The sequence below is a fragment of the Panthera uncia genome (genome assembly GCF_023721935.1).
Source record: "Panthera uncia isolate 11264 chromosome D3 unlocalized genomic scaffold, Puncia_PCG_1.0 HiC_scaffold_8, whole genome shotgun sequence".
NCBI classification, from domain to species: Eukaryota; Metazoa; Chordata; class Mammalia; order Carnivora; family Felidae; genus Panthera; species Panthera uncia.
The window spans coordinates 70,763,308-70,776,219 of NW_026057586.1; the positions used below are offsets into that span (position 1 = coordinate 70,763,308).

The 12,912-nt window shown below is 41.9% G+C and overlaps 1 protein-coding gene across 1 annotated transcript in view; it reads right to left on the reverse strand.

The window, feature by feature from the left end:
• The window catches only part of PISD (phosphatidylserine decarboxylase), a 36,849-nt gene extending 24,236 nt beyond the window's left edge, over positions 1-12,613 (reverse strand). The window contains exons 1-2 of the mRNA XM_049619058.1: positions 12,524-12,613; positions 3,451-3,530 (exon numbers count right to left, since the gene is read on the reverse strand). Coding sequence (XP_049475015.1) covers positions 3,451-3,530; positions 12,524-12,588 — 145 coding nt within the window. The 5' untranslated portion in view covers positions 12,589-12,613. The remainder of the gene's footprint in view (positions 1-3,450; positions 3,531-12,523) is intronic.
• Positions 12,614-12,912: the final 299 nt, after the last annotated feature.

The following is a 12,912-nucleotide window of genomic DNA, read 5'->3' on the forward strand; positions in this document are numbered from 1 at the left end:
GGAAAAGTCACGCATCTTAGAAGCCCTCAGTAGGGGTGCCTGGGTGGCTCAGTCAGTTAAGCATCTGACTTTGGCTCAGGTCATGACCTCACAGTTTGTGGGTTCGAGCCCCACATCGAACTCTGTGCTGACAGCTCAGAGCCTGGAGCCTGCTTCCAATTCTGTGTCTCCCTCTCTCTCTGTCCCTCCCCCATTCGTACTCTGTCTCTCTCTCTCTCTCTCTCTCTCTAAAAAAAAAAAAAAAATTAAAAAAAAAAAAAAAAAGAAGCCTTCAGTAAAGGTTACAGGACCCTAAAGGGGTATGATAAGCAGGTGCAACCTTGAGTCACTAGTAAGACCCTTCTGTCTCCAAATCTTACCAATAAGTAAGGGACAAGCATCTTTCCTGTGAAACTACAATGCACCTCAACTGCCACCATAGCCAGAGAATTTAACATGAAAACATTGAATCACAAAAGAGATCAAGAAGCAAAACTAATCAAAGTTGCCTGGCAAGACACCACCAGGTCCACAACTGGGAGTCAGGTATCACTTCTCATCCAGCACTCTCTGACCTTACTTTTACAATCCAGGCCCAATTCTGACTGGACACTAGTATACTACAATGCAAACTCTCATAAATTCTTACAATTTGATAATAAAAAAGACAACCCAATTAAAAAATGTACAAAGGATTTGAATAAACATTTCTCCAAAGAAGATATACATATGACCAATAAGCACATGAAAAGATGTTAAACATCTATTATGGGTTGAACTGTGTCCCCCCAAAATTCGTATGCTGAGTCCTAATTCCCAGTACCCCAGAATGTGACTTTACTTGGATACAGGGTCTCTAGAGAGGTAAACAAGATGAAATAAGGTCATCATGGTGGGCCATAATCCAATATGACTGGTGTCCTTATAAAAAGGTAAAATCTGGAGACAGACACGCTTATAGGGAGAATGCTATGTGAAGATGAAGGCAGAGACCAGGATGATGCTTCTACAAGCCAAAGACCGCCAGCAAACCATTAGAAGCTAGACATGAGGCATGGAACAGATTCTCTCTCATGACCATCAGAAGGAAGCAATCCTGTGACACCTTGATCTCAAACCTCTAGTCTCAGAACTTGAGTAAGTTTTCTACTGTTTAAGCCACTCAGTTTGTGGTACTTTGTTACAACAGCTGTAACAAACCAATACAACATCATTAGTGATCAGGGAAATGCAAATCAAAACCAAACTGAGCTACAACTTCACACCCACTAGGATGGTTATAATCAAAGACAATTCAGGGGCACCTGGGTGGCTTAGTCGGTTAAGTGGCTGACCCTTGATTTTGGCTCAGGTCATGATGTCAGGATTGTGAGATCAAGCCCAGCGCGGAGGTTGCTTGGGATGCTCTCTCTTCCTCTCCCTCTGCCCCTCTCGTGCGCACTCTCTCTCAAAAAAATTTTTTAGTTTAAAAAAAAAAAAGAAAGACAACTCAGTATTGGCAAGGATGTGGAGAAACTTGAACCCCCGTACACTGCTGGTGGGATTTTGTAAAGTGGGGCAGCCACTTTGAAAAAGAGTTTGTCAGTTCCTCAAAATGTTAAACATAAAATTACCACACGACCCAGCAATTCTGTTCTTAGGGATATTCCTGAGAGAAACGAAAGATACATCTACACAAAAATTTGTGCAAGAATGTCCAACACCAGCCAAAAAACAGAAACAATCCAAATGGCCTTCAATTGGTGAATGAATAAACCAAATGAGGTATATCCATATAATAGAATATTACTTGATAATAAAAAAGGAATGAAGTATTGACACATGATATAACATGAACCTTGAAAACAATACATGAAAGAAGCCAGCCACAAAAGGCTGCATACTGTAGAATTTCTTTCACATGAACCGTCCAGTATAGGAAACATACTACAGAGACGTAAAGTAGATTAGTGGCTGCAAGGGACTGCAGGCTTGGGGCGGGGTCGGGGGGGTGTTGAGGCGCAGTGAGGAGGGAATGAAAATGTTCTAAAGTTAAATAGTGGAGGGGCACCTCTGCCCTTCTCCCGCTTCTGCGCTCACTCGCTCTCTCTCTCAAAATAAATAAATAAACTTAAAAAAAACTTTTTTTTAAATAAATAGGAGCACCTGAATGACTCAGTTGGTTGAGTGGCTGACTTCAGCTCAGGTCATGACCTCATGGTCTGTGAGTTCAAGCCCCACATCAGGCTCTGTGCTGACAGCTTGGGGCCTGGAGCCTGCTTGGATTCTATGTCTCTCTTTATCCCTTTCCTGCTCACACTCTGTCTCTCTTTCTCAAAAATAAACAAACATTTTAAATAAATAAATAAATAAATAAATAAATAAATAAATGTTTTGCTTTCACTCTCATCAACCATCTCATTTTATCCCCAAGATCTTCTCACTGGACAAATGGCTTCTGATATGATAGAATAAAAAGGATATCTAGGTGGTGCCTGGGTGGCTCAGCTGGTTAAACACCCAACTCTCAATTTTGGCTCAGGTCATAATCTCACAGTTTGTGAGATGGAGTCCCACATCAGGCTCTGCACTAACAGCACAGAGCCTGCTTAGGATTCTCTCTCTCTCTCATTCTCTCTCTCTCTCTCTTTTTCTCTCTCCCTCTCTCTCTCTCTGCTCCTCCCCTGCTCACACATTCTCTCTCTCTCAAAATAAGTAAACTTAAAAAAATGGTATCTAAATAGTTAGGACAAGACACATTCTTGTACAAGTTCAAATGGCTGCTTACAATATCAAAAAGTTCACAATCCACTGTTTTGATGAGGGTGTGGGGAACTGACACATTCACGAGCACCTCCTACTCAAACGCATATAAAGTGGAACAATCCTCTTTGAAGAGCAATTTGGCCTAAATACCAACTTGCAAAACACATAAATCTTCTGATTCATCAAGTCTAACTCTACAAATTTATCCTGAAGCTGCACAAAGATATATTACCACAGAAATGTATAGTAGAGAGGTCCTTGGGTGGCTCAGTCAGTTGAGCGTCTGATTTCAGCTCAGGTCACGATCTCACAGTTTGTGGGCTCGAGCCCCACATCCAGCTTATTGCTGTTAGTGCAAAGCCCACTTCAGATCCTGTCCCCACTCTCTGACCCTCCCCTGCTCGTGCTCTCTCTTAATAATAAACATTAAGGAGAAAAGAATAAGTATATAGTAGAAAAAGCCCAGAAACAATTTAAATGTCTAACACCAAATGGTACAGTCATTCAATGGAATACTATGCAGCCAGTAAAAACGATCAGGTCACAATCACTAGTGCTTCAGTAATAACTATATGCCTGGTACTCTAAGCACTCCACAGATATAAGGTCATTTAATTTTAATTTAATTCTAATAATTTCCCAGTGAAATAGGACCTGTTTATCCCAGTATACCGATAAGCAAACTGAAGCACAGAGAGGCCAGCACTACCTATAATTGCTACTTACTTGTATAAAAGGCTCTGACAGGCAGCTTCCTTAAGGACTGTAGGAAATGGCTCAGAACAGTGTTCTCATGGTGGAGGAGGCTATAAGCAAACAGAAATGAACTGTTAAACATTTACCTTAAAATTTTTAAAAAATTAGTGGAGCAACTGGCAAAACTTGAACACAATCTATAGATTCACTAACAATCTTATATGAATGTTAATTTCCTGGTTTTGACCACCAATGTGGTTGTGTGAGAAAAATGTTCTTGTAGGAAAAAAGCTGAAATGGTTCAAAGTAAAGGAATATCAAATCTGTAATTTTCTCTCAAGTGTTTTGGAAAAATATATATATACACACACACATACACCTGAAGAGGGGACAGGGAGGGAGAATAGTAAAGCAAATACAGTCGACATCTGGGGAATCTGGGTAAAGAGTATTTGGGAATTCTATTTTAACTTCTGAAACTATTTCACAATAAAGTTATTTTCTTAATTAAGCATAATATCATAACAGGCAGTAAAGCCAGCACTCTTACACAAAGCCGTATGTTTCTGTACCACAAAAGAACTCTACACAGCCTTGTAAACATCTAACCCCCAGGGGAGGCCAGGTGGCTCAGTCGGTTGGGCATCCGACTTCGGCTCAGGTCATGATCTCACGGTCCATGAGTTCGAGCCCTACATCGGGCTCTGTGCTGTCAGTTCAGAGCCTGGAGCCTGCTTCGGATTCTGTGTCTCCCTCTCTCTCTGCCCCTCCCCCACTCATGCTCTGTCTCTCTCTCTAAAATAAATAAACATTAAAAAAAAATTTGTTTTTAAAACATCTAACCCCTACGCATTAAAGAATCTAACACATTTTAAATTTTAAAAATCTGTCCTGGAAAAAAAATGACACAAACCATGTGTAACTATTCTAATCTACTTCAAGTCTAGACAGCTCAATTTAGAATTTCTGGATTATCTTTTGTGGCTACTTTGCTATTTTGTCAAGCTATGCTGACAGATTGAACACGTTTCAGGCCTCCTGAGAAAAAAATTACCAAGGATAGCTTTCCACTCTAAGAAAACATTATTTTTTTTTTTAATGTTTACTTATTATTGAGAGACAGAGAGAGACAGAGTGAGCAGAGGAGGGGCAGAGGGAGACACAGAATCTGAAGCAGGTTCCAGGCTCTGAGCTGTCAGCACAGAGCCCAACACGGGTCTCGAACTCCCAAACTGCGAGATCATGACCTAGCTGAAGTCGGACGCTTAACCGACTGAGCCACCCAGGTGCCCCTAAGAAAACATTATTTTTGACTCAGTTTGTTTCTCTTTCACCTTCACCCAAGGAAACTGGACATTTTCCCAGTGGCAATAAATGACTGCCAGCAAGGAAAGCATTTGTGAATTTTCATTTCCCCTAATCAAAGAGCACACATCTCATTGTCAATTCAGATAGCACTTCGGTTTCCCCAAATTTTGACCTGAAATCTAAAGTAAAGAAATTAGTAAAAAAATAGTAAAATAAAGAAAATAGTCCTTGTCAGTAAGCACTTCTTTTTCTGCTGAGGCCTTTTATGTGAGATGTAATAATTTATTACAAATGTCTACATTGCTACTTTTATGGAAAATAAAACTACATTTATGACCTTCATACAATAATACACATTTTCATGGATATTTAGTAGTTATGTCTTATATACATAGCCTGCAAACATGATCAGATTTAGGCACCTTTTTTTTTCTTTTACTTGAAATTGACTTAAAAACACCGTCACAGCATGGTGCTAATATGTGGGAGAATCTGATTCTCCCACAGGCAGGTCAGGTTCGTATAGAGAAAAAGTATGGAATCATGATAATCATCACCACTAAGGCCAGAGAGATGTACAGCTATTAACACAAAGGGTATGTTTCAGTATATGAATGTTCTTTCAGCAGTGAACAATGCTCATCTCTAAGACTGGAAACTCCCACTACAAAAGCTAAAAGCCTCAAACCCTGCTTTCCAAACAGAATTAGAACAAGAAGTGTAAAAACTGACTAAAGGTACATTGTTGTGTTCTGTACACCGCTGTATTGTGTTCCAGAATGAATGCTGAACCCCCCAACTAAAAGAATGTTTGCAGACTGCTGAATAAGGCTTTTCTTCCCTTGGCTGGGGAGGTACAAATGGGAGATAATGGTCTATCCACTGTAACCAGACACACAGCACTCAGGTGGTTTGTCTTGCATATGGGCCTTCACCTCAGCACGCCTGCCCAAGAACACAGAGCTCAGTTCTCTCATACACCTCTGTAACCCCGGCTCCTGGAAAAAAATGCCTGGCAAATACCCCATTACACTAGTTAGTCTTTTATAACTGGATCATTCGTATCCTGAGATAAATGCTGTATATTCTCCAATCTTACATAAACACTGTCTACCATGGACCCTTCTCTAGCTTCCACCCCACTTTTCTTCTCTCCTTCATAACAAACTCTTAAAAAGAGCTACATGCACTGTCAACTGTAAAAATCCTAGAACACAAGCAGTAACTTCTCTGACATTGGCTGTAGCAACTTGGTTCTAGATAGGACCCCTGAGGCAAGGGAAACAAAAGCAAAAACAAACTATTGGGACTACATCAAAATAAAAAGCTGCACAGCAAAGGAAACAAAACTAAAAGGCAACCTATGGAATGGAAGAAGATGATATATCCAATAAAGTGTTAGTATCCAAAAAATATTAAAGAACTTAAAAACTCAACACCCAAAAAAACCAATAATCCAAATAAAAATGGGCAGAAGACAGGAGCAGACATTTCTCCAAAGAAGATATACAGATGGCTAACAGTCACGTGAAAAGGCACTCATCATCAGGCAAATCAAAACTACAAAGCAATATCGCCTCACACCTGTCAGAATGGCTAAAATCAAAAACACAAGAAACAACAGGTGTTGGCAAGGCTGTGAAGAAAATGAAACTGTCTTGTACTGCTGGTGGGAATGCAAACTGGTATAGCAACTGTAGAAAACAGTATGGAGGTTCCTCAAAAAGTTAAAAATAGAACTTACAATCCAGGAATTACACTACTGGGTATTTACCCAAAGAATACAAAAACACTAATTCAAAGGGATACATGCAGCCCTATGTTTATAGTAACATTATTTACAATAGCCAAGATATGGAAGCAGACCAAATGTCCATTGACTGATGAATGGTTAAAGAATATATGGTATACATATACAATGGAATAGTATTTGGCCCTCAGAGGGAATGAAATCTTCCCATTTACAATGACACGAACGGAGCAAGAGAGTATAATGCTAAGCGAAATAAGTCAGAGGAAGACAAATAACAAATGATTTCACTTATATATGGAATTTAAGAAACAAAACATTAAGAGAACTGGTTGTTACCAGAGGGAGGTGTGTAGGGGATAGATTAAACGGGTAATGGGGATTAAGGAGTGTACCTGTCACGAAGCACCTGGGTGGCTCAACTGGTTGAGTGTCCAACTCGATTTTGGTTCATGATCCCAAGGTCTGTGAGTTCGAGCCCCACATCAGGCCCTGCCCTGGGAGATCCTCTGTTTGGGATCCTTGGGATCCTCTCTCTTGCTCTCTCTCTCTCTCTGCTCCTTCCCGACTCACCCGCACACTCTCTCTCAAAAATTAATAAGCAAACTTAAAAAAAAAAGAGGGGGCACCTGGGTGGCTCAGTCAGTTAAGCATCTGACTCTTGGTTTCAGCTCAGGTCATGATCTCACAGTTTGTGGATTTGAGCCTCGTGTCAGGCTGTGCTGACAATGCAGAGCCTGCTTGAGATTCTCTCTCTCTCTCTCTCTCTCTCTCTCTCTCTCTCTCTCTGTCCCTCCCCATCTCTCAAAAAATAAACATTTAAAAAATTAAAAAGAAAAAAAAAAAAACAGTGCACTTGTCACATGATGAGCAGCATGTGTTGTATGGAAGTGTTGAATCACTGTACATCTGAAACTAATATAACATTGTACATTAACTGGAATTAAAATAAAAAGTAAAGAAAAAAAAAAAAGAGCTATGTTCACTGGCACTATTTCCTCACCTCTAACCCTCTCTTAATCCTGCTCAACCAAGCTTTTGTTTCAACCATGTCACCTCTTGTCAAGGTCACCAACAACTTCCAGGTTGCCAACACCAATGCATATTTCTTGAGTCTCGTGTTATTTGACCTCTCACAGAGCATCTGCCACAACTGACCCCTTTCTCTCTTTTTTACTGAGGTATAATCGACATATAACATTGTTAGTTTCAGGTATACAACATAAATCAATATGTATATATACTGTGAAAAGATCACCACAATAAGTCTGGTTAACATCTGTCACCATACAGTTAACAAAATTTTTTTCTTGTGATGAGAACTTTAAGATTTTTTTTTTCAAAAGTTTATTTTTGAGAGAGAGAGCCAGAGAGCAAGCAGGGGAGGGGCAGAAAGAGAGGGAGAAAGAATTCCAAGCAGGCTCCATGCTGTCAGCACAAAACCCCATGCGGGGCTTGAACTCACAGACCATGAGATCATGACCTGAGCCAAGATCAAGAGTAAGATGCTTAACCAACTGAGCTACCCAGGTGCCCCAAGACATAAACTTTCACTGTGTTAAGTCACTGAGATGCTGGGGTTTACCTGTTACCATAGCAGCATTACTATAATATACCATTTCAGCAAAAGGCACCCTTTACACAGCTACACAAGTCAAAACCCTGAGACTCATTCATATAGAAGACATTTCTCTCTCATTATCCACATTCAATCCACTGGCAAGACAGGAAGACTCTACCTTTAAAATATATTTATCTGTCTAGGAGCACCTGGCTGGCTCAGCTGGAAGAGCATGCGACTTGTTCTCGGGGTCATGAATTCGAGCCCCATGTTGGGTGTAGAGATTACTTAAAAAAAAAAAAAAAAAAAAAAATGTAAAAAAAAATTATACACACACACGCATAGGTATAAAGATATATAGATGTATATAAATATATCTATTTCTCATTGCCACCACTACTCACACCCTAACCCAAGACACCTGATTCTCTTAACAAGTGATTGAGAAAGTCTGTTCTCCACTTTCCACTCTTGGCCCTCTATATCCTATTCACCACAAAACAGCCAGAGTGACCTTTTCAAAACAGAAAAGACCAGACCCCATGTACTCGGTCCTTGCTGGATTCTCAGATATCCTACTGCTTTCTGTCTCCTCCTTACTCATTCCAGTTGCCACTCCTAGTACTCACCACACCTTTGCCTCTTTCCACACCCTTGCATTTGCTGTTTGTTCTAATGGGCACACCCTTCTATGTGGCTCACTCCCTCATCATTCAGTTCTCTGTGAAATGTTCCCTTCTCAGTTTGTCTTACCTGACTACCATGTGCCCTTTAATCACCTTCCTTTATTTTTTTCATGGCACTTCTCACTACCTGAAACGAAAAGACTGTGTGTGTGTGTATGTATATGTATGTATGTATATGTATGTATGTATATGTGTGTGTGTGTGTGTATATATATATATATATATCAATATATATATCACCTATTTGTTTACTTTGCCTGCCTTCCCACTGAACTCCAATCTCAATGGTGAGATTAAACCCCAGAAGGATGAATGGATAAATTCAATCAGCTGACTCTTCTAGGTGGTGACTCAAGTGGGCATGCTGCACGCAGGTGATTAAAGCCCATGAGTGAGCACATAAGTCTGAATGCATGACTTACTGCCACTCATTAGCAATGTGACTTTAGGAAACTCAATTAATTCTATGCCTCAATTTCCCCACCTGTAAAAACAGGATCCCATTGACACTACATGAGATAATCATAAAAAACCAGCACCTAGTGGGGCGCCTGGGTGGCGCAGTCGGTTAAGCGTCCGACTTCAGCCAGGTCACGATCTCGCGGTCCGTGAGTTTGAGCCCCGCGTCAGGCTCTGGGCTGATGGCTCGGAGCCTGGAGCCTGTTTCCGATTCTGTGTCTCCCTCTCTCTCTCTGCCCCTCCCCCGTTCATGCTCTGTCTCTCTCTGTCCCAAAAATAAATAAAAAACGTTGAAAAAAAAAATTAAAAAAAAAAAAAAAAAACCAGCACCTAGCTACATATTACTACTTTTTAAATGTTTATTTATGTTTGAGAGAGAGAGAGAGAGAGAGGGAAGGAGCCCGAGCATGAGCAGGGGAGAGGCAGAGAGGGAGAGAGAGAATCCCAAGCAGGTTTCACACTGACAGCAGGAGCACAATCTCACGAACCAAGAGATGCATGACCTGAGCCAAAATCAAGAGCTGCACGCTTAACCCACTGAGACACCCAGGTGCACCCCATTACTATTTTTTAAAGTAACAGAGTTTATGTTCAGCTGGCACACACTGGGATGGCTATATCAACTGTCTATGACCAGGGGCCCATGGCTAGCTCAGTCAGTGGAGCAAGCAACTCTTGGTCTTGGGGTCATGAGTTTAAGCCCCACGTTGTGGGAGTAGAGATTACTTTAAAAAAAAACTGCCTATGACGAGTATCCACACTGACTGGTCTATGGCCATACTGTCATGGTTAAAAAACACTTTTGGGGCACCTGGGTGGCTCAGTCAATTAAGCATCCAACTTCAGCTGAGGTCATGATCTCATGGTTTGTGAGTTCAAGCCCCACATCAGGCTCTGCTCTGGGATCATGGAGCCTGCTTCAGATCCTCTGTCTCCCTCTCTGTGCCCATCCCTCATGTGTTCTCTTTCTCTCTCTCAAAAAAAAAAAAAAAAAAAAAAAAAAAAAAAATTAAAAAAATAGAATTAAAGTCATGTAAACTTAAAATCTTTTAACATCATCCCTGGTGGTGACATTTTAACTATAATCCTTCTATCTCTCCTGCCCCCTCCCCCTTTTTTTTTTTTTTTTTAACATTTATTCATTTTTGAGAGACAGAAAGAGACAGGGCATGAGTGCTGACAGCTCAGAGCCTGACGCAGGCTTGAACTCTCGGACCATGAGATCATGACCTGAGCTGAGTAGGAGCTTAACCAACTGAGCCACCCAGGCACCCCCATTTTTTAAAAAAAATTTTTTTAGCATTTATTCATTCTTGAGAGACAGAGAGAGACATAGCATGAGTGGGGGAGGAGCAGAGAGAGGGAGAATCGCTCCTGCTTTCTGAACATACGAAGCTTTTCTAAAAATGAACTGGCAGACCTCCTGAAGGCCTTATTCCACATTCTATCTTGTGTTAGTGTTTAGTTGAGTGTTTTCTCTCTCTTCTACTAGACTGCAAAATTCTTTAAACAAAAAGCCCATTCCAAATGCTGTATTTTTAATTCCTGTCTTTGTTGTTCCTTTCCCCCATGGTCCCTGGCACCATGGTTTGCAGTGGTAGGAATGTCAATATTTCTGAATGAAAGCCTTGTACAAGCCAACCACTCCTTAGGTACTAAGGAGTCAGTGTATGCTTGCCTGAACCTAAGAGTCATCCAAGACACTTGCAGTCCCAAGCTACTACACCTAGTAAATCTGAATTTGGCAGCAGGATGGGAATATATCTGGGAATCTCAATTTCTAATAAATACCTACCCTATTATTTTATCAAACAAATTTGGGAAACATGGCCCTTAATTATCACCCAAGACGTTGTTTTCTCTTTGTTCTATCACCTGCCACATGTCACCCAGTAACTGTAAAACTCCCCTGCAATATGAGGTTTTCATCTGTATGTCTCACAGCCATGCTTTAAAGCCTATGAAAATGCTGTGTTTTGGTATTTGTTATCAACAATATATAATACCTTTGAAAATTAAAAGCTCTTATTGTACCCAAATCCTCATCCTTTCCAATCACTGCACCTAAATCCAATCTCATTTATCTATATTAATACTAAAGGAGGACTCCCCACCTCCAACCCTTTTTTTTAATGATGGTGAGCGAGTAAATCTTCCTTCTCATCTAAAAAAATATTTTAGGAATGCCATTTTTTAGTCATTCTAACTCATGACACAGTTTAGGTGAATTCACGGCTGACTGATAAACAGCACATCTGGTATTAATATCGAAAGCAGACACCCTCCTTTCCAAATCCCAACTGTTACCACACTTTGCAGAGCCCCCTCCTGAGAGAACTACACCATTTCTGAAATAGTCCATGATAGGAGAGTAAAGCTTTCATGGTAAGGACAATCAGTTTCTGCTCACTTTCAGTCCAAATCCAGTATCCTTTTACTTCCCCAAATCACAATGATAGGTCACCTCTGGTCATAGAGCAAGTTTTGGTCAATGCTGACAAAATTAACCCTGCCAGAAAAACGAAAATCACTATGCGTCTCCAAACCTTCTCACTTTGAAATGACACCAAGCAGCCGACTCTGAGTCATAGCTACCCACATTTTAATCCATTTTCTGAGAGTCCAAATGGTCCCTAGCTATTTGTGGATAATAAATGCCCTCATGGTGGACAGCCTAAGGGAAAGGTCCTTGAGTGAGAGACAGAGGTAGCCTGGTCGGGGTCCGGACTCTGCTACTAATTGGCTGGGTAAAAATGAGCAAGTCCCTCCCTCTCTCAAGGCCTCAATTTCCACAATTCCAAAAATAGCTGGATTTAGATGACCTCTCACGTCTCTTCCAACTCTAAGAACTTAACAGTTGGGAGTCAACCAGAGTAACCAAGACCTAATTTCTTAACAGACTATTTGCGATTACTGAATCCAACCTCTTCGCTTCAAACACCAAGAATCCAAAGTAAAGACCCCAACTTTCAGTCCAAAGCTCTTCCCACATCTTGTCGCCCTTCCAGGAACACAAATCCCGAAAGAAGCGTTCAGTCCAGCCTCGACTCTAGTGGCGGGCAGGCAACCATCTGTTTTGTTTGGTTTTCTTGTTTTTCTCCCTTCTGGACTTCCACTTAGCTGTAAAAGGCAAAGCGAGAGCGCTCAGGCCAGCCCCAACTAAACCCGGACCTCCCTACACGCCGGGAGTCCCACCTGATTGAGGCGAAGGTGGATGGCGCCGTCTCCACCCGACCCCTCCTCAGGTCGAGCCCGTAATAGGGAAACGACTCCTCCTCCCGACTCCGGTTCGGTCTAAGCTGCCTCCGGCCCTGAGGCAACCTCCCCAAGCAGCTATACCTGTTCCGCCACGACGTGACACCGCGCAGCAACCTCAGGCACCGCGGCCCCACGGACGTCGCCATCTTGTCTCCTCCTTCTCGGTGGGCCACGCCCCCTTTTCCACACTCGTGGCGCACACGTGTGACGTCACGAGTTATCGAGCTCACGGGGCCAATAAGGAAAACGGTGGGGTGTGGGCGGAGACGGGTAAGCCCCTCCCCTTGGCCGCTGCCCGCCCCATCAGCCTGGCTCTTGGGTCGCCTCCAGAGCTAGGTGGGTAGTTACCTGCTGTGCTAAATCCGGGCCTGGGCGCAGAGTCGCCAGGCTTCTTTCTTTCCTCTGGCTTCCGTTTCCCCGTGCGCCTGGAAAATGAATCACCCAAGGCCCGAGAATGTATCAACTTAGCC